The sequence below is a fragment of the Sciurus carolinensis genome, chromosome 2 (genome assembly GCF_902686445.1).
Source record: "Sciurus carolinensis chromosome 2, mSciCar1.2, whole genome shotgun sequence".
Taxonomy (NCBI): domain Eukaryota; kingdom Metazoa; phylum Chordata; class Mammalia; order Rodentia; family Sciuridae; genus Sciurus; species Sciurus carolinensis.
The window spans coordinates 194,817,085-194,843,436 of NC_062214.1; the positions used below are offsets into that span (position 1 = coordinate 194,817,085).

The window sequence follows — 26,352 nt, forward strand, 5'->3', positions numbered from 1 at the left end:
GCCGCACGGGGGCGCCCCGGCGCAGCACTCGGAGGCAGAGTGGGCGGCGCCTTCTTCTGCCGGCGGGGTCCGGATTGGGACAGACTGGCCCGGGGGACCAGCCCCACAGACGCCAGCGCAACCTCCTGCAGGCGGAGCGGAGGCGAGGGGGCGCAAGGCAGAACCTCCGCCCCGGCCATCTCGGGCATCCCCTCACCACTAGATTGGGGTGGGTCTGGCGTCCCCATGTCACGGGGCGCGGGGGCACCGAGGCGCGGCGAGATTGCCGGGCTAGCAGGAGCAGGGTCGCGCCGGGACACGGCCACCGAGCCGGTGCGGCGGTCACTCGGCGGTCCCACATCACTGCGTCTGGGGACCGTCCAGGTCTGGCGGTGGAACGCTGGCAGGCGGTCAGAGGGGCGAGCCGTGCGCGGGAGCAGACTCGGGCCACCGGAGGGGAGGGGAGAGCTTTGGGTGGAAACGCTCAAGGGGAGGTCGGGAGTGCCTCCTCACCCCAGCGACTCCGGAGGGTCCCGAGCCCGCCCCTGTGACCGGCAGGCAGTGGGTCTTTTCTCCCCGGCAAACCTGAAGGATGCGGGGTAGGCGCAAGGCTTGGGATCTTCACCCCTGGCTGGGGCCTTGCCTCCCCACGCTTGTACTTCCTTAGCACCCCGCTGCTGCAACTCTCAGGGGACCCCTGAAGAGGGACCCTGAACTGACCCGGCTATCCCAGCTCTCTGGTAGCCCAGACTGGGCTGGGGGTGACCTCAGGGACCTTGGTCTGCAGGGCTGAGTGAGTTTGACCTAGCATGGAAAGGTGGGAGTTTTCTTCCTCTCTGCTCTAGGTGCTGGGCTGGTGGCTCTCCCAGGCAGTGAGCCAATGTGGGTGGATCGAAGGCCATGCCCCATGGTCCCAGCAACTAGCTGCCCACCTAGGAAGGTTCTGGATGGGGGCTTGACAGGGAGCCTGAGCTGGCTCCTCCTGGCAGGCATGGTCTAGAGGGCACTAAGTCCTTTACACTGGTCCATAGTCAGGAGGATCTCAAGATTCCCTGGGTTGGGTGACTCCTAAATCCACATCTGCCCCGACCTGTGCTGGACCTCGGGCAGCCTCGCATCTCTGCCTTGATGTCCAAAAGTAACTGGATGTCCAACTGGGTGTCAGGCAGACACTGGGATTACTTGGGGCTGGGGGACGTTTGCTACTGAGGGAGGGACATGTCTCTGATCAGGATCAGGGAGGGGGAGTGAGGCCCTGCCTTTACTGGAGCATTAAAACACTGATTTCTTTCAGAACAAGCCGCTTCCCTGTAAGTCCTTCAAGCTTTAGGAAACCACCCTCTACGCCTGGCACTGCCCTCCTTGGGCAGCCCCTGCAGGCCGGACAGACCCCAGGCAGCCAGGTAGTGGCCACCCACAACCTGAGCAGCCTGGGAGTGAGAGGGCAGCTTCACCAGGGGGTGGGGCCCAGGAGGAGGCCCAGGCCCACTGGGGCTGGCTTGCTGGGCAGCACCCACCCTGGAGGGGCCTGGGCGTGGGAGGGGACAGCTGCAGCAGGAGCACCTGGCCTTCCAGAAGGCCAGGAAGGGTTCCAGGTCCAGCCTGGGTAGGCAGGGGCCTACGGCCCATCTCCCTCCCGCTCCTCTCCTTGGGCCCAGCTCCTCTGATGGTTTGACTTGGGGGGCCAGAGGGATGAAGCAGCTATATGGGCCCCTCGATCCCCATCCCAAGGGCAGAGCCTGTGTGGCTTGGGTGGCTCTGGGGCCGGGGAAAGGGCTAGCCCCTCACTGGGTGAGGAGGGGCATTGATGCTGGTGGTGGCCCTTACCTCTGTGGCGTACCTGCGTGAGGCCAGCCTGGCCCAGCTGCTCTGTAACCAGGGCCCCTGTAATACAGACAAGGGGGCCCCTTCCCAGGGCCAGAGAGCAGAGGCACAACCTCACCACCCCTGGGAGCCTCACCCCGCTATGGAAGCCAGGAGTTTGAGCTTGGGAGGCCTCCCCAACAGCTACCATCCCCCTTCACCAAGTGACAGTGACTTCTCTGCCCCTGCCTCAGATATGAGGGGTTAGCCCCAAGGGACCCAGGAGGTTCCCACCCTTTACACCCCGGGGACACTCAGTGCAGCTGGATGGGGCTCCCAGACCTCTTTCCTGGCCAGGAGCCTGGAGGCTGGGAGGGTTGTCCAAGACCACCCAGGTGGTGGTCAGCTTGCGGGTGTCTGGGCTGGGTGGGGGAGATTAATTCCCAAGCTATGCTGGAGTGTGTGTGTGTGTGTGTGTGTGTGTGTGTGTGTGAGCCCTGTGTGTCCATGTATGTGTGTACCCTGTGAGCGTGTAAGTCCCACACCTATGGACCCCCGTGTGTGAGCATCTCTGTGTGTCCCCACGTTCCCATGGTCCCTGTCTCTGGGTGGCTATGGTTCGTGAGGCTGCGTGGAGGGAGGCGTCTACTCTGCCTGAGGCGCTGGAAGACACGCAAGTGTGACTGGCCCGGCGCTGACGAGCCCCAGGCACCCCATCCTCACCACCGTCCAGCCATAGGCACCTGCTCAAGGCCACGTGCCTAGCAGGTGTGGTTCCCCAATGTGGCCTGGCCTTGCAGTCGTAGCCACTAAGGCCCCAACGGAGGCTCCATGTTCACCCACTGTTCTGCCTCTATTTACAGGGGGAACCCAAGGCCTACAAAGAAGCGGGTGTCCACCAGGGAGGAGACGTGGGACTCGCGAGGTGGGGGCAGTGTGTGCGTTGGCAGGGATGGGAGTGGGGCCTCCTCTCCAGCCCTGCCTCATTTGACGCCCAGCTTGGGGCTGGCCCCACTGGTGTCCAGGAGATGGGTCTCCCCTCCCATCGCCCTCTTCCACGTCAAATTGACCCAGCTCCTTCGAAACCAGTTCTCCCACCATTCCTGGGGTGTCCCAAGCCCCTTCCCCTCCACCAGCCCTTGTCCTCCTGCCTGCTGCTCCACCCTGTTCCTCACCTCCAGGTCTCTGCCCGGAGGACTCTCTACTGAGGTCCTCTCTGACCACCCATCTTTCCTTCTTGACCTTGGCTCCTCCACTTGTGGTACCCCCATGAGCCACGAGTCACACACAAGAGGCTGCCCCCAGGACTCTTCAAGCACTAGTAGGGGCCGCCATGTCATGGCACCCACCAAGTAGTTGTTGAAATTGGCATCAGACACTTGTAACCCCACAGGGGCTGGTGGGCACATGGACTGCTGGGGAGAATTGGGATTTCTGATGAACTGGTAGCAACGCGCACATCACGCACGCTCCTGATGCACGTAAGCTCCTACACCGTGCCTGCTCGTGCTCACGTGGGGACACACATTCTCACGCTCACTATTACACTGCTGTGCACATACGCATGCTCACACCTGAGTGCACCCCCACATGCACTTGCACGCTCGGCTGGCGTGTGGGGCCTGTGCCGCTGCGGTGACCTCAGGAGCGGCCAGCCAAGTTGTTTTTTCCCTGCAACACATGTTCCCACAATAAAGAGAACAGGAAGGGACTTGGGCCAGGGACAGGAAGGGGAAGTGGACTACACACAGGAGCAGGCACCGGCCGGTCTGTTTGGGGGGAATGAAGGGACAGACAGACAGACGGCTGTAGGGTGGGGAGGTGGGACACCCCTTGGTGGCATCTCAGCCCTGGTGTCCTTTTCATTGCAGCCCCTCGCAGCAAACCAAGGCCAGGGGCTGGCTTGTTCTCGTCACCAGGGAGGGCTGGCAGAGCTGGCATTTGACCCAGGTCCGTCTGCCACCAGGCTCCTTCCAGCCCTGTGTCTGCAGCCCACCTGGCGGTGACCAAGAAGAGGGCCTCCCTGGGATCTCTCTTCTGCAGCCCACACCAGGGCATGTGGCATACCCATGGTGTCTGGCCTGGACTGTGGCAGTCTCCTGGGGCTCCTGGAGGTAAGTCACTGTTCCATGGTGCGCTCCGCCATGGAATCTGCCCATGCCAGGGGCTCAGAGCAGGTACCCTGCATTGTCACATGGGACTGCGCGTGCCTAATGCCAGGGGTTCTTCCTGCTCCCAAGCCTGGCCTATGGCCTGGCACACAGGAGGTGTCATTAGTTCTCCGCAGATGTGGGAACAGAGGGACCCATAGTGGAGGCCCAAAGCCATTCATCAAGGCAGGACCCAGGAGGCAGGCCTGACCCCAGCCCCTGCCTCCTGTGCCCTCTGATATCTGCAATTGGTTACAGTTCCATTGGCCACCAGCTCCCCTTCCCTGACATTCCCCTGCACCAGGGAAACAGTGCCACCTCTGCTGACCTGGGCCATATCCGAAATCTGACACCCCCCCACCTGTTAGTCTTCAAGGACCCATCCCCCGGGGCAAGGATCTTGAGGGGGAAATTGGCTTCTCTCCTTGAGACCCACATCTGCTTCTCCCCTGGTGCCCATGCTGCCCTGCCCACACACCCTGCCCACAGAGCAGCTGGGCTTCCAGCTGGGACTGAGTAGTCCTGGGATGGCATCCAGATGGGGAAGCGGGAGGAGGGGCGCGGGGAGGGGCCTAGGCACCATGCACTGATGCTCCTCACACTCCCGTTTTCCCGGACTGGTTGTCCCCAGCATCAGCATCAGCCTCTGCCCCTGATTTCCCCAGCCCTGAACACCTCCCTTCCACAAGCACAATCCTGGTTCCCTGGGGATTGCCACCACCTTCAGCCCCAGCAGGGAATCCCTGACACTCTTGTATCAGCTTAGCCACCTCTGACCCTTGCGCCTGCTGGTCCCTCTTCCTGGATTCCCTCTGCCCTGGAAAACCTGTTTTGTCCCATGACAAGGGAACTGAATTGTTGGCTCTTCTGGAAGCCCAGGCATCTCTGCCCCGAGGTCGCACCAGCTCTTCTCTCTTCTCTGTCAGTCACCCGGTTCCCTCTGTGCTCTGTAGCAGGACTGGGTGGACCTCAAACCTGGGTGTCCAGTAGAGCCATCACCCTGGGGCGATGCTTCTGAGTCTCTGACCCTTAGCTGGACCTGCCCTTCACCTTAGGGGGACCCACAAGGGGGCTGCACTAGCTCTTAACCAAGCACGTGGCGAGCACATCCTGAGTGCTCGTGGGAGTGTGTTCTCGCACCGAAATGTCTGAGCACCTTGGAATCACTTGGCTGCCTGGGGGACCCCTTTCCATCCCTGCTGTCCCCCCATACATATGGAGCACTCAGCACCCAGTAGGTGCTCCACGGTGTGGCTGCTCTTGGCCAAACAATCAAAGGCCAGGTCAGGCCTTCCTGTGGCTTTGGAGACAGACAGCCTGGCTCCCGGTCCCAGTTACACCCCTCGGGGCCGGATTGCCTTGGGTGGGCCACTTAACCCCATCCGTGTCATGGATGTGGTGTGACCATCCGGAGAGCACGCAGGGACCAGGACAAGAGCAGCAGCACTCAGTGTGGCTCCTGGTACCTGCACGCTTGAGCCGGGGGCATCACATGGCCAGACATGTCCTCGGCTGGGTGGGCAGAATCAGTCTCAGGCAGAGAACGAGCAGGCATTCTGGAGTCCCCGGGAACTGGGGTCCTGGGGACCCTCCGTGCATTAGGGGTGCAGCAGCTTCTCAAGCAACATTCCGGGGCTGCCTGGGAGAGGCCCCAGGCAGGGGAGGGCAGTGCCCAGAATTATCCACCAATCGCACGGGCTCCTGGCACTGAAGCGTGCTCTTATCTGCCCAGCCCAGCATGGGGGGGTGGCCAGGCCAGCCGAGGCGGGACACTGCCTAGGGGCTGGACACGGAGTGGCCCCAATTCCTACCGGGTGGGCGACAGCCCCTGAGGACTCTGAGTGTCCCTGCAGGCTGGTGGCCAGCGGCTGCCCCATCTTCAGCACCATGTCGGACGGCGAGGGCCCCTCAGCTGGTGAGTGGCAGCGCTATATTTACTCGCCATGGCTCCGGTTGCAGAGCCGAAGCCGCCGGTCGCGGAGGGCACTGGGCCCCCGCGGGCTGCAGGCAGCTGTGAGCCGGACCCCCTTCCTCACAAGCAAGCCTGGGGAACACTTGGCTTTCAAAGTCCAGTTCTTCCACACCCCTGCTTCCCAGCGGCCAGGGCAGGAAGTCCCAGGCTGCCAGCCCGGGGAGGGGAGTTGCAGGCCACGGGAGGGAGGGACCTAGACCCGGCCAGACCCCAGGTGGCTCAGGGTGCCACAGGCCCTTGACACCACGTGCAAATGAGCGTGAACATTTAACTGGGGCACAGTTCATAGATTCCGTGAGAGTCTGAGATGGCTGGGAATTCCTGAGCCCCCTGCCCACCAGCATGAGGCGAGCTCCCCGAGCCCCCGAATCCTCTAGGTTAGAAATGGCCCGGGGAGTGGAGAGGGGTTGGATTCTGGGCCTGCCACATGCTCTCCACCTTTTCTTGGGAGAGAGGCTGCGGTGGTGATTGGCTGCCCTGGTCCAGCTCTGAAGTAGGCATTCCTTGGAGCAGCCTTGGGTGGAGGGGGGCTGTGGACAACCAAATCCAGGGGTTGTGTAGGGACTCTGGAGTTGGGCTCTTTGGGTTCAATTGCAGTTCCTTCGTTTCCATGTCCGGTGACCTTGGGCAAGTGGCTTCACTTCTCTGAGCTTGTGTCCCCAGGTGAAAATGGAGACAGTGGTGATTTAACGCGATGATGTATGAAAGGGTTTGCCAGGGTCCAGTGTGTGATGAGCGGTCATGGCTCTGTGTACCGAAGCAAGTGGGCACCCAGGGCAGGAGCCCAGAGAGACGGGAGACCTGGGCACCTCTCCCGCCAGGGCTTCCTTTGGAAGCCGCGGATTGCCTCTGATCCAGAGGCCTTATCCTCAAGCCCTGCCTTGGAGATTCTTGGGCCTGCCAAGCCGTCTGGGAGCTGCTGGGGTAGGTTGTGTGCAGCACAGGGCAGGTCCCAGTGCCTGGGCCTGGCTGTGTGTGTGTGGGAGGGGAACCCGGACAAAAGCAGCCCCACCTTGCCCTCTACCATCAGGCGCCAGCCGTGCGGCTGCCAGGCATTGCTCCCTGGCTGCTCAGGCCGCCAGAGCTGGGGGAGCCGGCAGACAGCCCCTTCTGGCTGGCCGTGCCCACACCTGACGCGCACCCGGAATAGCACTCTCCCTTCACCAGGGACATGGCCCTGCTTTCAGCAGCTTGTAAAGCCAGCCGCAAGAAGATGAGTATTTCAGGAAGGCAGGGACAATATTTAGCCCGTCGGGGCGATGGAATGGGTGCCGAGTGCCTGTGTGTGACCTGGGGACAGGGGAGTTGTGGGCCTCACTGTCCCTCACTGCCCAGGACAGGGGTGTTTGGGTTTGGAGGCAGGACAGGGCTCCATCCCAACTCTGTCTGTCCTGGCCAGAACAGTGGCCCTGGGCAGACTCTGGGCTTGGTTACCCTGGTGATAAAATCCGTGTGGTGGTCTTTGTCTCTGATCTTGGGACCTAACACTGAGCCAGGTCTGCAGAAGTCCAGGCAGGCTGCTGGGGGAGCATTGCTTATGGGGCCTGATGGCCAGGACCCAGGATGCCCTGAGATGCTTCTACCTATTTTCTGTCAGCAGTCCCTGAACCTGTGCCAAAAACGGGAACATCTCAGTTCTCCACCCACAATCTGTGTGACCTTGGGCAGATTACACAAGAGCATGGTGTCTCTGTTTTCTCATCTGTTAAACGGGGATAGTAATAGAACATCAGCTCCTCGTGATGCAGTAAGAATTAAATGATGGAAATCACGTGACACACTTAAGATAATGCCTAGCTTCTTGTTAGCTGTAGTTATTATTATTCAACCATTAGTTAAGCTGCCACCCAGAGAAAGAAACAAAGGGACCAAATTATCTGCTGTGTCCTGGACATTGAGGGCATGTCAGCCTAGCTGCTGAGTGCAGTTAAGGAAACAAGCTCAGAGAGGCACAGGACTTGCCCAAGGTCATCTGCTAAAGCAGAGATTTGAATGCAAGTCTCCTGCACTCTGTTTGCACAGAGCCCTGTCTGGCTCCCTCTCCTGGGGGTCCCACCCTGCCGGACTGGCCTCCTGGAGGGCTTTGTGGCTCCTGTCTGCCGCATCACCCCCCTCACTTCAGAGACAACTAGCTCAATACTGCCCACAATAATTTGGAGCCTGTAGGGAAAAAAAATGTGGTACCTTGTTAGGGCATCGGGAAAATTCCGCAGAGCAGGAGCGCAGCAGGAGGTGGCGGGCTCACTCCGGGATTTATGGCCAGGCGCCTGGGAGGGCAAGCACCAGGCTAGAGTTACCAGGGAGTCAGCACCATATTTATAGCAGGAACCGCCAGCCCACACTGCGGCCAGTGAAGGCGCGTCCTTTACAGTTGCCTGCATTCCAGGCCCAGCTCTGCCTCTGAGGTGCAGGGCAGGCACCTACTGAGCCTCAGTGTCCTCATCTGTAAAATAGGGGACTTGCAGTGACCCTCACTGGGTCTGGTGTCAGGATCTGAAAGTGCTTAGCACCTGCCTGCCATGTGGGGTTGGGGCACGGGGAGGGGGTGGGGGGCAGACAGGACTGGCTCCACACATCCTGGGTCTGTTGATTGTCTCTTCCTGCCTTTGACCTTGAGATGTACCCTTTCCCCCTCTGCAGGAAGTGAAGCCGGTCTTCCTGCTGTCAGCCCCTCCCCCACCCCGCCCACCCTGGTGTCGGGAAGGTTTCCAGCAACGCCAAAGAGCAGGCTGCTGTGTCTCAGAGAGCAAAGAATGTAGGTGGATCCCAGCCCAGAGTTGGGATCCCTGCTCTGCTGCTCCCTGGCTCTGTGGCCTTGGGCAACTCATTTAGCATCTCTGAGACTCCGTGATGGGTGGGCATTCACTCTGCTGAGGAGGATATGATAAAGACAGACCCTGACCTGAGTACAGCTCAGCCAGCAGGCTGGCCCTCTTTCTCCTCCTGTGTAAACTCAGTCTTCCTCCCTTGTGCAGTAGGGAGCCAATGAGTGCTCTGAAGCTGGATTGCTTCGTTGCGGTGGATGGGAGGACTGAAGACAGAATCTGGAGGGTGAGAGGTCATATGGTCCTGAGGAGAGAGCGTGAGGCTGACTTGGGAGATGGGCGACAGTGGCTAAATGGAGATCTAGCCATCGCTGGGTAAGAGGGCTAGAGAAGGCAGGGGAGGCTGAGGCCAGAGACGGCCTCCCCATTAGGAAGACCCAGAGGACAGGCTGCTCATCTTCAGGAGTCTAGGGGTGACCAGGAGAGACCTGGCAATGGCTCAGTTTCCATCTGTGAAAGCGAGTCAGTGTGGAGAAAATCCTGGATCAGAGGAGGTTCTGTGCCCACCATGGACACGTTGCCCCTGACCCTCAGTTGTCTTCTCTGTGGGGTGGGGTGACACCCAGCCTCCACTGTCTCCCTTCTAATTTCATGAGATCCCCCTTTTTAAATTCCTTTTTCTTCTCTCTAGCTTCCACATATGAGAGAAAACACTCAGCCCTTGACTTTGGGAGTCTGGCTTACTTCACTTAGCATGATGTGTTCGAGTTCCATTTACCAGCAGAGGACATGATCTCATTCTTCATGCTGAAGTAGAACCCTGCCTGTACATACACCACATTTTCCTCACCCGTTTGCCTGTTGAGGGACCCCTACGCTGGTTCCATAACTTGGCTATTGTGAGTCTTGCTGCTATAAACATTGGTATGCATGCTTTGCTATAGTGTGCTGATTTTAGTTCTTTTGGATAAATACCAAGGAGTGGGACAGCTGGGTGACATGGTGGCTATATTCGTAGCCTTTTGAGGAAACTCGTACTGATTTCCATAGTGGTTGCCCTAATTTGCAATCCTACCATCAATGTACAAGTGTTCCTCTCTCCACATCCTCACCAGCATTTATTGTTATTTGTATTCTTGATGATTGCCATTCTAACTGGGGTGAGAGGAAATCTCAGAGTTGTTTTGATTTGCATTTCCCTGATTACTGAGGATCTTTACTAAGGATGAATATTTTTTCATATGTTTGTTGGTCATTGGTATTTATTCTTTTGAGAAATGTCTGTTGGTTCATTTGTCCATTTGATGGAATCTTCTGGGGGGTGTTAAGTTTTTGAGTTCTTCATACATTCTGGATGTGAATCCTCTGGTAGGAGTGGCTGGCGAAGGTCTTCTCCCGTTCTGTAGTCTGTCTCTCCACACGCTCCTTTCCTCTGCGGTGCAGAAGCTTTTTAATTTGATGCCATCCCACTTACTGATTCTTGGTTTATTTCTTGAGCTTTCGGGGTCTCGTTAAGCCGCCTGCACCTTTATGCTTTCTTCTCGCATTTGCACGTTGCTAGTGTAGTTCTGAGGTCTTCGATCCACTTTGAGTGGACTTTTGCATTGAGTGAGAGAGAGGGATCAAGTTTCATTCTTCTATATATGGATATCCAGTCTCCCCAGCACCATTTGTTAAAAAGGCTGTCTTTATTCCAGTATGTTTTGGCGCCTTTGTGGAGGGTCACACACCTGTATCTGTGTGGTTTGTCTCTGTCTTCTTTTCCGTTCCACTGGCTTACGTGCATGCTGCTTCTGTTGCTGTGGCTCCCCAACTAGAGGTCAGTTATCATGCTGATCGGGCATGGACCTTTAGACTGTTGCTAGAGACGCGCTGGGCACCTGTGACGTAGGTGGCATGAAGGTATTACCCTGGGTAGCATCTTAGGACCTCACAAGAAGGGCTGGCTGGGGGGCGGGGCAGATGCAGGAAGAACCCAGGGCCCTGTCGTGGTTCATGCCACACTTCCTACCTTAGGCTCCCTGTGCCTTCAGGAGGGAAACTGAGGCCCAAGAGGAGGACACACTGGCTCCAAGTCACTTGGCAAGGGTGGTTCTCAGGCTATATTGCCTAACAACCACCCCTCCCGGGGACACTCTGCTGAGTGACCCTTTCTTTTCTCCTGCTCAAAGTCAGCTCGTCATCGAGGTTTGGGGCCTCCAGCCTCCTCTAGGGACCCTTCCCTGAGTTCTGCAGCTCTCAGGGGACGCTGCACCCTGGGAGCACCTATCTTCCCCTCCTGCCCCTTCCGCTGGGTAATGGCATTGAATGTTGCTAGCCTGGGCTCCTGTGCTGCTTGCTGGCATGTCCAGGTAAGCTGCAGGTGTCCAGGTGACCATGGACAGGCCTCTCTCCCCTCCTGGACTCAGGGGGGCTACTCATTGGTGATCACTGGCCTACAGTGGACGTGCATACGTGGCCTGAGTTCCCACATCCGCTTGGTCCACCGTCCCACTGTCCCACAGGCCCCGGGACCTCTGAGCAGCAAAGGAATGAGTTTTGCTAGAGCCTGCCCTGTGCCCGAAAACCCTTGGGGGCTTTTTCATGGACGACAATAAATACAGGTCAGAGGCTGTTAAGAATTCAGCTTAGAAACGGAAACCTCCCTAGGTTCTTTCAAAGTCTTGGGTCAATCTGGATTGAGCATTCTTGAGGCAGAAAGTTAGGTTTTTTTTTTTTTTTTAATTGTATTTTTAAAAAGAAACAGAGCTGCATTTGTAGCCCCCCTAGCTGGCATTTTCCCTGATTCTATACAGTCCAAACAAACTGAATGTTGGTTGTAGAAGAAGGTAGAATATCTGTGGTTGCACAGGTCAGTTTTCAGGGGTTTGCACTTTGTGTTTATTTCAAATATTAAAATTTATCAGAACAGCCTGTTTCTTATGGAATCGACTATAAGTTGGGATGGGCTTGGAATATGGTGGAAAATCTAATTGCCATGCTGCAAAGCAGGAAAGGTGTTTCTGGCTCATGCAGGTTCATTTTGCAGCTGGTGATTCTCCAGGACAGGTCCCCTCATGGTGGCTCAGCAACATACATCAGCACGGACCCATGTTTTTCCAGTCCCTGCTGCCGAGAAGACACCAGCATGGCAACTAATGCTCCCTCCAGGAAGGGACAGACTTCATTACCACTGGCATCTCACTGGAGGCGAGAGGGTGGGGACAGCCCTCCAGGAGAGAACAGAAATCATATCTACCCTCTGAGCTTTTTCCCAACTGACAATTTGTTTTGTTGGTGCTGAGGATCAAACCCAGGGGCACTTTGTCACTGAGCCCCATCCCCACTCCTTTTTATTTTGAGATAGGGTTTCACTAAGTTGCTTAGGACCTCACCAAATTGCTGCAAACTTGCCTCAAACTTGCAATCCTCTCGTCTCAGCCTCCCGAGCTGCTGAGATACAGGCATCTGCCACCAGGCCTGGCTGCTTCCCCCACCCCCTTTAAAAAAAGAAATCCATTTTAATTGTGAAATCTTCATGGTACATATGTTGTGTGAGCTGCCGTCAGCCAGCATCTAAAATGAAGATCATGAGATTTCCAACATGCAAATCACAAAGCACAGGGCAAGATCTTTCAAACCATCCTTCTCTCCAGTAACTTGAATTTGCACTTCAAAGCACAAAAATATCCACCCATCCACTGACGGACGCTGAGGATGGCCACGTCTTAGTCACGTTGAGTGGTGCTGCAGTGGCCTTGGGTGCACAGGAGTCTCTCCTACATCCCGATTTCACTGCCTTTGGTGATAGACCGAAAGTGGGCAATGGGGTCCTATGGTAGCTCTGGTTTTAGTTTTTGAGGAACCTCCAACTGCTTTCCAAAATGACTTTTAATTTATACCCACAGTGTGCAGGGCTCCTGTTTCTTCACATCTGGTCAACACTCGCTGTGCTCTGTCGGATAACAGCCTCTCCAGCAGGACTGAGGTGCTTTCCTGTTGTGGTTTCAATTTGTGTTGCACTGATGAGAGATGACGTTGGACATTTTTTTATATACCTGTTGGCCAGTTGTGTGTCTTTTTGAGAAATGTCTATTCAAGTCTTTTGCCCATTTTAATTGAATTCCTTGGTATCTTGCTGTTGAGCTGTTTGAGTTCCTTAGTATGCTCTGCATATGAAGCGCATGTCAGATGTACACAGTCCTGCCTTGGTGTCCTCAGGGGACCACCAGGCCCTGAGGTTACCAGGATGCCAGAATCCATGTTGCTTCACACATCTTCCCCGCACTTTCGCTCATCTCTAGATTATGCACAATGGCTAAGGCAGTGTGAGCGATGGAAATGGTTGTTACACTGAGTTATTTAATGAAAGATGACAAAAAAAAAAAAAAATGCCTACACCTATTCAGTATAGGCAGAACCAGTTTAGACCTTGCTACATGGGGCAGGACAGAATCACATCACATCTTTTTCAAATGTTTTGATGGTGCGTCGGCTGACTCCACAGAGGCAGAGCCCAGGGATAGGCTGGGCACCCAGTGTTAGCGGTGTCTCCTCACCTTCAGGTTGTGTCTTCACCTGTCGACGTCAGTATTCCCTTCGGATGTAATCTCATTCGTCCCATTGGTCTATGTATGCGTTAGGTGCCTGTGAGGTTTTGTTTGGTTGGGGTTTGGTTTGTTTGGTGCTGGGGACTGAACCCGGGCCTTGCTCATGCTAGGCAAGCACTCTACCACAGAGCCACGCCCCACACCTCGCCTGGGCTTCTGAGGTCCTATGGAAAGAATTGTGGTCGGGCCTCAGTGTTCATCAGTGGATGAATAGATAAAAAAAAAATTCAGCCACTTATGCAGTGGAATACTGTGCAGCCACAGAAAGATGAAATCCTGCATTTGTGAGCACATGAATGACCTAGCACAGGATGAACCTCTGTTAGTGAAATAAGCGAGACACTGAAAGACAAACACCATGAGGTCAGTCATATGTGGAATCTGAAAAAGGTTGATCCCCTGAAGTAGAAGGGTGGGCACCAGGGGCCTGGGGCAGCAGAGGAGGGGCAGAGGTCTTGGGTAAAGGACACATAATTGTAGTTAGGAGGAATACAGTTCAAGATGTCTGTGTATAGCAAGTGACTAGTTAATGAGGATATCCTGCATTCTTGAACAATGTAGTGTGGGTGTTCTGTTCTCTCAGCACAAACAATGGTAAGTAAATGAGCTACCGCGCTTGCTACTAAGCTAGACGTAACCGTTCCGCGAGGCATGTACACTTCAAAACATGACGCTCTACGTAACAAGGTCACACACTGTTACCTGTCAGTTTTTTAAAAATCCTCCCCCCCCCCCCCCCCCCAGTTTTAAAGACATTGGGACAGAGACAGAGAAGGGACAAATAGGGACACGGTCATTTGTAGGCCAAGGAGAGAGGCTGCAGAAGAAACCAACTCTGCCAACTCCGATCTCAGGTCTCCGGCCTCCAGAATTGTGAGAAATGGTTTGTGTTGTCTAGTGGGTGGGGGAGCACAAAAATAGATTTCTGAAGGACTTGGTCGCAAGACCAGCAAGGAAAAGCATCACAAGAGAACCTTATTGGCTGTTAATGGTCAAAACATTTCATTTGACGGTTTCTTTGCTAAGGCACAAGAGAGGGAATTGGGTGGGGAGGCCGCAGGGCGACCCATGGCTGTGGTCCGCAGATCCCAAACGTGGCTGTGAGCTTAGGAGGAAAGGAACATGGAAGCATTTTGTAAACTGCTTGTAAATCCACAAGGAGAATCTGCTTGTCTGATATGGACGCCGTGTCCTTGATTCTGTGGCACCTGGCGGTGAGTATCCCGCCGCCCGTTCGACACACAGTGTTTCCTGCGCAGCTGGAGGAACTGAATGGGAATGTGCGGCCTTAGCAGGGCAACGCTGTGTGATGAGGTGGGGCCGCAGAGCCCGGAGGGCGTCCACCAGCCCTTCCCGAAGACCAGGGATGTCTGCCTTGCTTTAAAAACAGCCTGGAATTGTAGAAGGGACCCCTGAGCTAGCTCCCCACGGGGAAGCCCCAGCCGCGGCCGCGCTGTCTGGGCAGCTCTACCAAATCTAAAAGCACCTCCAGGAGCCTCGCCTCGCCGCTTCTGCTTTTTGCATTTTCCGGATAGAAGAACAGGCCACGCGCAGGTACAATTGCGGAGGACATTCTTCCTGCTGCTGCCAGCTGAGGGACTCGGTCTGAGCTGACGTTCTGATGCAGCGGTGGCTTATTAAGCATGTACTGTGTGCCTGGTGTCCTGGCGGGCACTGCAGTGCGAGGCGAGCACAGGAGCTTCGGCCTGTCTCCTCTTGAGGGATTCGCCTTCACCAGCCCACTTCACCAACCCTCTTGGGTAGGGTTAATATCCTGATGCTGCCAGAGGACTAAATGGGAAGGTATGCAGTAGGCACTTCTGAGAAAAAGAGTGGTGCTCCTTTTACACACATAGTTCCCCCTGACTCCCTAGAACCTGGTGCAGTAAACATAATTGCTCCATTTTACAGGTGAGCAAACTGAGGTCTAAACAGACTACTGGCCCCAAATCCCCCGGTGTAGGTGTCGGCTGGACCATCTCTTGTGCGCACTCCTTCCCAAACAGGGCTGCTGCGTCACAGCAGGCTCAGGACGGAGCCAAGACAAGCAAACCCAACTCACCTGACTTTAGAGAGCAGACCATGTGGGGGAGAGCCTAGAGCCATGGCCCTGGGCCAGCCCGTCACTAAAGTACTGGCCTCCGAGTCCTTTGTCCCTGCAGAGGTTCCCACAGGGTCCTGGGCCAGGTGTGTGACACACAGGAACACACCTCTTCCTTAGAGCCAAGTCCAGGGCCGGTGGCACCTCAGAAGTGCCAGCCTTCAGCCTGAAGTAGCTGCTGGCTCTCTAGGTGGCTACGGTCCAGCTGGGGTGCCCTGGCTCTGCCCCATGACCAGGTGGGCTCAGCCACACCTGTGGCCACTCTCCACCCACCTGGGGCTGGGCAGCATCCCAGTTCTGCTGCCGAGGGCACCTTGGCTGCAACGTGCCCCTCCCCCAGGAAGCCAGGTCCTCCCGGTGAGAGTGGACCCACTCTTCACCGTGCCCTGCCCTGGGCCGCGCCCTCCTATCTGTTTGCTTCTCGGTGCATGTCACAGCCTTAGGGAGACATGGTGCCCTCTCACAAGCCCCAACACCTGGGATGAGCACATTAGGCAGATGAACAGCCGCTGCTGTCCAGAAAAACAGAGCTATGGGACCCTAGGGCCCTGGAAACTGAGGGGGAGAACACCAAGCTCTGCCCCGGCCTCGGCCCCAGGGCTGGAGCCCAGGGCCAGGGAAGGCCGCTGGGTACATAGCACCAGGCGCATTCGGGGGTGCCGCTGCCCGGCCTGTGGGAAGGTGGGGTCTGCAGGGAGAAGGAAGGACCAGATCCTGCAGTGGGGTGGGGGTGGCCTGTGATGAGGAGGCTACGGCAGGGCCTGCGGGGGCACCGCAAGGCCTGTTCTGAATCAAGGTTATAAAGGGAAGCGGCACCTCCCCGTAGTTCAGGGTCCCAGGCAAGGGGACCAACCGGGCCACAGCTGGGGGACCTTTGTGGAACATGTAGGACCCACTGAGCTCACACTGAGGGTCAAAAGCACCAAGCCCTGTTCTCTCGCAGGCAGACGGCGGCCATTCGGGCTCAAGGTCGCCCCAGGGTGGGGCTGTGAGGTCTCCCTGCAGAGATAGTGACGCTTAGGGAAGGGCGCCCCATCTTTTCTCGGTTGCATGGCTGACCACAGGAGTGTTAGCCCTGACAGTAAATAAATAAATAAACCAAAAGCAAAATAAAAAAGCGCCCATTCAGGTTTTTCTTCCCTATTCTTTTCATCTTGAAACTTGCTGAGCTTAAGCCAGGGGGTCACGTGCCATAAATAGGGGCCACCATGAGATTGTGTGCGTCCTGGTACTCCGCTGTGAGCCCCCCCCCGCCCCTGCCCAGTTGGAGTCCACGTGGCCACACCCCCTCCACTCAGCCCTACTGGGCAGGGCTGTGGCTGCTACCAGGGCTTCCTGCCCTGTGGGCTCTTCCTGGTGGCCTTCACCCCGGGGCAGCAACAGGGACCCCACTACTCCTCAGAGGAGTGGGGACTGGGGGTGGGGTGGTCAGCCAGGGGAGCTGTCCTCTGGTCCCTCTGAGATGCCCAGGGAGGCAAAGGGAAGGACCGGGGCGCTCATGGCTGTAGAGTTAGGGGAGAGTCCTGGGTTCCAATTCCGACTCCTTTATCTTTCTTTTTTGGGGGGACAGTTTTAGAACACCGTCATCACCCTGAGGAAACCCTGTACCCCTTAGCCTCACGCACACCCTCGGGTCGCTGGCAGCTGCTCCCGTTCCTTCCTATAGATCCGCTTCTCCTTCGTGGAGTCAGGTAACCCGTGGCCTTTCGCTTCTTGGCTTCTCTCACTCAGGACGAGGTTTCAGGTTCCTCCAGGTTGCCAACCTGTCCCTGCTTCTTTCTAAAAGGGACGTGCTGCAGGGACATGCCACAGTGTGTGGACGCCATTGTCTGCAGATCACTCGTGGTCACTCTCCTTTCTTGGCTCTCATGAATAGGGGGCTGTGGACATCGGGTGCAGTTTTGTTTCCCTTGGGTGCACACCCCACAGAAAGGCTGTGGGGTCAGATAGATGGGGACTCTGGTTCCACTTTGGGGGACCTGCCAGGCTATCCTCTGCAGCAGCTGCTCCTCTCAGGCTCCCACCAACATGCCTCTGGGTTCTGCTTTCACCACCTGCTCACAGGCACCTGCCACTGGCCTTCCATCATGCCAGGACCCTCGCACTGTGCGTGTCAAGTGGCATCTCAGTGTGGGGGTGAAGTGGCACTTCAGTGTGGGTGTGAAGTACCCTCGCACTGTGTGTGAAGTGCCCTCGCACTGTGAGTGTGAAGTGGCATCTCAGTGTGGGTGTGAAGTGCCCTCGCACTGTGAGTGTGAAGTGGCGTCTCAGTGTGGGTGTGAAGTGCCCTCGCACTGTGAGTGTGAAGTGCCATCTCAGTGTGGGTGTGAAGTGCCATCTCAGTGTGGGTGTGAAGTGCCCTCTCAGTGTGAGCATGAAGTGGCATCTCAGTGTGGGTGTGAAGTGGCATCTCAGTGTGGGGGTGAAGTGCCATCTCAGTGTGGGTGTGAAGTGCCCTCTCAGTGTGAGCATGAAGTGGCATCTCAGTGTGGGTGTGAAGTGCCCTCTCAGTGTGAGCATGAAGTGGTTTCTCACTGTGGGTGTAAAGTGGCATCTCAGTGTGGGTGTGAAGTGCCATCTCAGTGTGGGGGTGAAGTGCCATCACAGTGTGGGGGTGAAGTGGCATCTCAGTGTGAGTGTGAAGTGCCATCTCAGTGTGAGTGCGAAGTGCCATCTCAGTGTGGGGGTGAAGTGGCATCTCAGTGTGAGTGTGAAGTGGCATCTCACTGTGGGTGTGAAGTGCCATCTCAATGTGGGTGTGAAGTGCCATCTCAGTGTGAGTGTGAAGTGCCATCTCAGTGTGGGTGTGAAGTGGTTTCTCAGTGTGGGGGTGAAGTGGCATCTCAGTGTGAGTGTGAAGTGGCATCTCACTGTGGGTGTGAAGTGCCATCTCAGTGTGGGTGTGAAGTGCCATCTCAGTGTGGGTGTGAAGTGCCATCTCAGTGTGGGTGTGAAGTGGTTTCTCAGTGTGGGGGTGAAGTGGCATCTCAGTGTGAGTGTGAAGTGGCATCTCACTGTGGGTGTGAAGTGCCATCTCAGTGTGGGTGTGAAGTGCCATCTCAGTGTGGGTGTGAAGTGCCGTCTCAGTGTGGGTGTGAAGTGGTTTCTCAGTGTGGGGGTGAAGTGGCATCTCAGTGTGAGTGTGAAGTGGCATCTCACTGTGGGTGTGAAGTGCCATCTCAGTGTGAGTGTGAAGTGCCATCTCAGTGTGAGTGTGAAGTGCCCTCTCAGTGTGAGTGTGAAGTGGTTTCGCACTGTGGGTGCGAAGTGCCCTCTCAGTGTGAGCATGAAGTGGTTTCTCAGTGTGGGTGTGAAGTGCCCCTCAGTGTGGGTGTGAAGTGCCATCTCAGTGTGAGTGTGAAGTGCCCTCTCAGTGTGGATGTGAAGTGCCCTGTCAGTGTGGTTGTGAAGTGCCCTCTCAGTGTGAGTGTGAAGTGTCCTGTCAGTGTGGTTGTGAAGTGCCCTCTCAGTGTGGGTGTGAAGTGGTTTCTCAGTGTGGGTGTGAAGTGCCCTCTCAGTGTGAGCATGAAGTGGTTTCTCAGTGTGGGTGTAAAGTGCCCCTCAGTGTGGGTGTGAAGTGCCCTGTCAGTGTGGTTGTGAAGTGCCCTCTCAGTGTGGGTGTGAAGTGGTTTCTCACTGTGGGTGTCAAGTGCCCCTCAGTGTGGGTGTGAAGTGCCCTCTCAGTGTGGTTGTGAAGTGCCCTCTCAGTGTGGGTGTGAAGTGCCCTCTCAGTGTGGGTGTGAAGTGGTTTCTCACTGTGGGTGTGAAGTGCCCCTCAGTGTGGGTGTGAATTGCCCTCTCAGTGTGAGCATGAAGTGGCTTCTCAGTGTGGGTGTGAAACGACATCTCACTGCATGTGCGAAGTGGCATTTCACTGTGGCGTGGAGTCCCATCTCACTGCGGGTATGCAGTGGCATCGCACTGGTTTTGATTTACATTTCCCCAGTGACTAAGGCTGCTAAGCATCTTCCCCTGTGCTTATTGGCCATCACCTCTTGGCTCTGTGACCCAAGTCTCAGATTCCTTATCTGTAAACCAGGGATGAAGCATCTGCCTCACCGGCTGTGGTGAGGGAGCAGTACTCAGTCTGGCCCAGAGTGGGTACCCCGCGGACTCCAGATGCTTTGAGCTGCAATCAGGGTTAGGGTCCCTTCTCTGAAAGCTGGTGGGAGAGAGTTGCAGAAGAAGCTGGCATCCTGGAGGTTTCTGTGGGTGCCAAACCCCGTTGGAAAGGTTCAGATCTCATCAGAGAAGGTGCTCACTGACACTGGCCCAGCCCCACGTGGTTCCTCCTGCATCTTTGAGGCTCTGTAACCGAGCGGGCTGCAGGACACCCCAGCTGGGCAGCTCGGTAGCTCACGAGAGGCCTCATCTAGCTTTGTGGACTTGCTGCGGCCAGCTTGCCAAACTGGTGCCCGTCAATGGAGAGCTGTGGAGCCAGGAGCACCCTGTTGGGGAGCCTGCAGCCACCCTGGCAGAGGTGCCGATGGTCAGGCCGATTGTGTAGCTGCAACATGAGCCAGGCAGGAGATGAAGATCACAGCCTGCTGGTCACAGTGGAACCCAACCTGCCTCTGATAGTAGGCTCATTAGGGCCGCCTGCAGGAGCGGTTCTGTTCTGTTCTGTTCTGGAACCACATGGGACAAGTGAGAATAGGCCCACTGATGTCCCCTGGGTGACCAGTGGGGGCTAGACTCTGGAGAGCCCCACCACATATCTGATGGAGGACTGGGGCTCCAGTCTGGGTGTGGATGCTGTGGCAGGCTGGAGGGCCAGGCTCTTTCCTTGTTCTGCTCCTATGTCCCTGACCACCTGGGCGGTAGATGGAGACATGGAGGAGGGGAGGGGCTGAGGAACAAGAAAGACTGATATGACTTTGACATTAGAGTTTCGCCCACTGGTGCTGTGTGATTTTTGCAAATCATGTAACCTCTCTGGGCCTTTGTCGCCTTGTGTGCAAAAGAAGGCTGCTGACCTCTTCCTGGGTGGTGGCTATGAGTGACTGAAAGAGTGGATGTGTTTGAGGGTGGAGTTGGGGCACTAGAGTGCTTTTAGAGGGCTCATTTTAGATCTTGGCCTGTGAAGCAGAGCTTCTGTCCCGGGCATGTAGCTTACTGGGACAGGCTCTCAGGAGAAACGGTAAAGGAAGGAGGGGTGTGAATAGGGTTCCAGTTTTGTTTCATGTCTGTGAGAATCTCTCTGCTCCTGAGGCTCAGCCCCCGAGGGCAGGAACCTGGAATCTTTGTCTGCAGTTGTTAGCAGACGTTTGTTGAATGACTGATTGATTAACTACATGCTGCTGCTGCCTCGTGGAGGACCCTCTGGTTCCACAGGGAGCTCCAGAGTCCGGACACTGCACATCCTGCAAGGGCAGGACGGGAAGTCAGGCTTCGCCGAGGCCCAGGAGTCATGGCTGTGATCCGGGAGCCCATCCGCCCCTCACCTCTCGCTCTGTGCAGCTTGACTGGTGCCGTATTTGTTTCTGGGGCTGGTAACAGATGCCACAAACTCAGTCACTTAAAACAACAGAAATTAATGTCCTTGTAGTTCTGGAGGCTGAAGTCTGATATTAACAGCACGGGGTAAAGTCAAGGTGTGGGAAGGCTCTAGAAGAAAACCTGTCCCGCGCCTCCTCCGGCTTTTTGCCGTCAGGCTTCCTCCACTCCACTGTCTCTGTGGCCACCTGCTCCTCTTCTAATCTCTGTCTGCCCCTGTCTTATGAGGACATTGGTGACAGCATTCAGTGCCTCCTTGGATAATCCAGGATGATCTCCCGTCTCAGGAGCCTTAACTAGGTAACGTCTGCAGACCCTTCCACACAGGGTGCTCTTCACAGGGGCAGGGATTAGGACCTGTGGTCCTGGGGACCATGATTAAGCCCGGTGCAGGCGCCAGCCGGGATCCCCATGAAGCCGGCGGCCTCTGGGTGTCTAACTGGGGAACCAGGAAATGACTAAGGTCTCGGATCCTCCAAGATGGCTTTGCCCCAGGGAGAGCCGCTCTCCTTGCCCCCGCAGGCCCTCCCTCCAGGTGCCTCGAGCCCTGTGCTCCCTCCCTCTGTGTGGAAGGACCCCACCTGGCCGAGCACCAGGTCCTGTACCTGCTGTGTCCTCCCTCCTGTGCCTTAATGCCCCCCCGCCAGGCTCTCCTCTGGGTGCAGAAGGGAGCTTGGGATTTAAAGGAGTTCAGTCCTGTGAAAACTGCATCCATCCCAAGGCTACTGCCAGTAGATGCTCAGCGTCTAACCCCAGCACGCTGGGTTCGAGGCTGTGACCCCCGCCTCTGACAGGCATGTGCTGTGGGCATTGAATAAAATAAATAGCCATGCACGATGGTGACCAAGGCGATGTGGATGAAGGCTCTGGAAACAGGAAGGAGAATCGGAACAGGGCCATGGAGAGAGGCCAGGAGGTTTCTCTGAGAATGTCACTTGAGAAGGACCAGGCGTATGAGGGAATGGACCGTGGAACATCTGAGGAAAGGGTGTTCCTGGCAGAACAAACAGCAGATGCAAAGGCCCTGAGGTGGGAATACCAGGTCTTTTAAAAAATACAGGTGAGATCCGTTTGGGCAGTAAATGAGAGACTGACAGGAGATGAGCTCAGAGAGGAGGGGACAGAGACTGTCAAGGGCCTCTGGTGGGGGCTCCTAGAACCTGTCCCCTGCAGATTCAGAGGGATGACTGTATTCCAAATATTGCTCTTTCTTGGCAACTCAAGACTCCCCTTCCCTGTCCTTACCAGCTCCTCCCTACAAGGTCAGGACCTTGGAGTCAGGAAGTATCAGGGTCCCATTGCAGGGTGGCAGGGGGTGGGGAGTTGGGCCTGAGCTGCTGCTGCCCTGAGGTGCCTGGAGGGACCGAGGAGGGAGACCCTCCCAAGAGGAGGTGCAGCCTCAACCTTTGGGCTCAGCTGCCCTCTGGGGTCTCCAGAGCCTGGATCTCATGGGCTGGTGAAGCACAGCTTGCCAAGGACAATTATCTCCCCGCTGGGCCTCCAGGCCCCTTTGAGGAAGTGATTTATGGCCCTGAGAAAACAGGGTAAGTGGGAGAAGATGCTCAGGACCGACTCCAGAAAGAGCAGCAGCTGCTGCCTTTAAAAAGCACACACCATGGAGCAGCAGCGTGTACGACAGTGACGCCCCAATAAGGAAATAAATCTCGAGCCGTGGGACAGGGAAGAGAAGCCCCAGGACGCTGGAAGGCACAGGGGCACAAGGGAAGCCAGTTTCGACCCAGGCTGCCCAGCCTGACGCCCTGCACTGTCATTCGGGGCCCGTGATTTCCCTTGGCCAGGGATCTGGCCCCCTGAGTGCATCTGGAGGCCAACCTCAGGATGAGTGTGAGAGGGAGGCAGGGAGGCTGGCAGAGTGGACAAGGACCTGTGGTGGCAATCCCTCGGAGCAGTATGTGGTCCCTCCACACCTGCTCTGCTCCTTGGCCGGTGGCCCTGGGTCCCTGCACTTCTGTGTAGGGAGAAGTCTCCATGGGAGAGTCTGAGCACGCCACAGCCCCCTGGACTCCCCGGGGGCCCCTCCAGCCTCAAGTGCAGCCAAGGCAGACGGCCCCGCAAGCCCTGAGACGGGTCTCACCTCCCAGCCCTTGCCAGTGTCCAGCCCTCTCCCTGGAATGCCTGGTCACCCCCGGGCAGGTCCTCCTTTGCTCCCCCGCCTCCCCAGCCCTGCCCAGCCCCCTTCCTTCCCCTTCCATGGGCCCCACTGGACTTTGAGCGTCGTAGGGCAGGGTCTGTGTTGGTCACCTCACCCTCCAGCACATAGTAGGTGTTCATCTGCAGTGTCGCTGCTTGTCACTGTTCCTCCAGTCGCCTTAGGAATCACTTGGCATGGAGTCCTCGGCAAGACCCTTGACAATCACTATCCCCACGACCCCCCTGATCCGTCGGCTCGGTGCTACTGTCACTCCCTCCCATGGCATTGCCAAGGCAACTGGGCTCCTAGCGTGTGGCTCGCTGCGGGGCCTCCTGGGGAAATCCCTTCCCTTCTCTAAGCCTCAGTTTCCTGACCTGTGAAATGGGAGGGGAGCTGCAGCCGTGGTGGTTTAAGCACCTCAGCCTGGGCTGGGAAGATGAGACAGGCTGTCTCTGACGGTGACCCCGCATCCCTGCGTGCCAGCCTCAGGACATGCTTATTGGTGCCTGCACTAAGCTGCTTCTCGTGACATAATCCCACAGCAGGCAGCCGCGCCGGGGCCAAGAGGACCTCATCTCCCAGCCTTGAGCGCCTCCCCCGCTCCTGCTCCCCCACGGTGGCACACACGACCTGGGAGCCGGGGGCTTGGGGGCTCTGGGAGCTCCCTCAGAGCCCTGGGAGGGGCCCTGGCTCCCCGTGCTGCAGACGGAGGGGCAGGGCTGCAGGCTGACCTCCCAGGGGTCCCTGGGGGCCTCGCTTCTGTCCTCTGCTGTCAACTCCTCTTTGACAGGAATGGAAAGTCAGAGGCAGGCGCGGGTGGGCAGGGTCGGCAGGCATGAACTCACTCCTTCCAAGTCCTGTTTTGAGGACAAATGAGTCAGCCTGGCATCCCGGCCGGGGCAGAGTGCTGGCAGCACCACCCACCAGCTGTGGCTCTGCGCTTGTCGCCTCACCGAGCCTCAGTTTCCTCACCCGTCACTCGGGACATGGGATACCGAGCTGCACCGACTTCTCCAGGCCATGCGTGTGAAACCCTGCGACCCCGGAGACAGCAGGCACCTGCCTCTCGGCCCACGCAGCGTTACGAAGGGGACAGGTGGCCGAGGGGAGAGCCGTAAACCTAGCCGGCCCTAATCCCACTAATGGTTTATCTTCCTTTCATGAGGAGGAGGCCCTGCTTCCCCCAGCCAGGAACAACAGGCCTTTGTGTCCGTTCTTTCGGGAAAAGGAGGGGCACTGGAAGACAAGCGGGGCACCGGGGCCTTATCTTTCCTGGCACAGCCAGGGCCTCTGGGCCAGGGCCCTGCTGGCAACCGAAGGGAGCCTGAATAATAGAAGGGCTGGCACCGCGTCCCCCCACCCGCCTGTGTCAGGGAGCAGGATGTGCAGCGCTGGGCAGCCCGGGGGTCTCAGAGGCCCACAGCAGCTCGGGGCTGGGGAGGGGATTGGAGAGGGCTGGACACCATGTCTCTGCTTCAGCGTTACCGTGGAGGCCCCGGGTTTACATCTCAGGTCCCACACACCATGTGTCCTTGGGCAAGCCACCTGACCTCTCTGAGCCCCCTTCTCCTCATCTGCGACATCCTCATCTACCTTTCATGGCGGTTTGAGGGTCCAGAAGAGAGCCTGCAGCATGCCGGCCCAGCAGGCCGGGGCCGTGACGCGGGTGGAGGCGGGCCCTCGGTTCTGGTCCCGGCTGTTCAGGCCCAGCCCTGCCTCTTCCGTGCTTCCCCGTGCAGGCAGCTTCCCCTTCTGGGAAGCAGGGCCTCCCGATGCCCCCGTGGCCCGCTGGACTCCTAATTCACACTGATGCTGGCGGGCGGCGCCGTCTTGGCCTCCCGAGAGGCACAGCGAGGGAACAGCTGTGCCTCTGGCCAGGCTGTGGGGGTCAAGCCACAGGAGGGTGTGGCTGGAAGGAGGCAGGGGCTTTCACCACCGAGGAAGCCGAGGCCGAGGGAGCCAGTCACCCGCCCAGCTTACCTGATAGCCACGTGGGTGCCTGCTGCCCTCAACCCCTTAGGCAGCAGGGCAGGCTCCACAGGGCAGGGGCGTCCTCACCCTGGGATGGCCCTCAGTGACATGAGCTCGGAGCAGGTCCTGCTGAGTGAGCCTCCAGTGTGCTGAGGGCTCGGTCAGCATGTGCTGGGCCGCAGCGGGTGGGCGGAGGACCCTTGCCTGTGCTGCCAGGGGTGGCATTGGGGGCTGGGGTCACCAACCAATGCCAAGCACTCCTGATTAAGGGGCTCGAGTGGGGGCTGGCAGGCGGTGTGACCTACAGGATGGAGAAGTAGCAGCCCTGGCCCCGCCCTGCTGTTGTGGGACAGGGGACGTGGAAGGCCCACCACAGGGCCCCTTCGTCCAGCTCCACTGTGAGTCACTGGCTGGCTTGAGGCCCAGGCAGAGGCTGACGGAGGCTCTGGCCCGTCACTGCCCTCGTGTTTCTGGTGGGTTTTGTTCCTCTGGGAACCTGGACAGCAGATTGTGGAGTGGGTGGTCAGATGGTTTGGAGCTGGATGAAGTTACGAGTCCGCCCTCAAAGAATTCCTGGTTTGTTGGCTTCAATTTCCAGTAGCTAAAATCTTTGGCCAGTTGTTCTCCCCCGACGGTGGGTGTTGGAGTCATCTGGGGGCAGGACACCTAGTTAAAATGACAGTTGTGAGCCACACGCCGTGTCCGAGGCCGGAGCAGGAGAATCCCTTGAGCCCACAGGTTCAAATTCAGCCTGGGCAACATAGTGAGACCCTCCTCCCCAAAAAGATGTTCTGAAGCCCCACCTAGACCGGAAGAACCTGAATCTGGGGCTCCCTGTGTGGCTCCCTGTCCCTAATGTTTGAGACCTGCTGTCTCAGGTGCTCTTGGACGCGGTCACGAGGACTCTCCTTCCCCCCATCGCACCCACTTCCTCATGTCCTCCACCCACAGCCTCAGGGACTGCTCACCAGACACATGTTCACACTCACCCACACACTCAGCTAGGTTTGGGGGGCACATGTATTCTTGTGCCCACAGGGACATGCAGACAGACTCACGTATACCCAGGACCCGCTACGTGGTTCTCCGGATCCACAGCAAAATGAATCTGTGCAAGAAGTCTTCATTTCACAATTGTGACAGCAGAATATTAGTCCCACGGGACAGCACAGGTCACAGGTCAGCAGAGCTGGCCTGGTACACGCCGGACTCCACCTTTTCCACACATCTGGGACCCTCCAGATGACCGTGCCCCACAGCCCAGGTGTCCACAGACACACTCACATGCACACACACTAAGCATTCTCTCATGCACACACTCAGCAAGGTGCTAAAAATGATCTCTTCTTGGATTGGAGAATATGTTGGTTCGAG

The 26,352-nt window shown here is 57.1% G+C and overlaps 1 protein-coding gene across 2 annotated transcripts in view; it reads left to right on the top strand.

Moving 5' to 3' along the window:
* Positions 1-3,615: 3,615 nt before the first annotated feature.
* The window catches only part of Eml1 (EMAP like 1), a 164,110-nt gene continuing 141,373 nt past the window's right edge, over positions 3,616-26,352 (top strand). The window contains exon 1 of one of the 2 annotated variants that reach the window (XM_047539683.1): positions 3,616-3,896. In XM_047539683.1, coding sequence (XP_047395639.1) covers positions 3,839-3,896 — 58 coding nt within the window. In that variant the 5' untranslated portion in view covers positions 3,616-3,838. Of the gene's footprint in view, positions 3,897-5,667; positions 5,848-26,352 lie in introns of those variants that run through there. The other variant, XM_047539684.1, reaches the window with a different exon arrangement.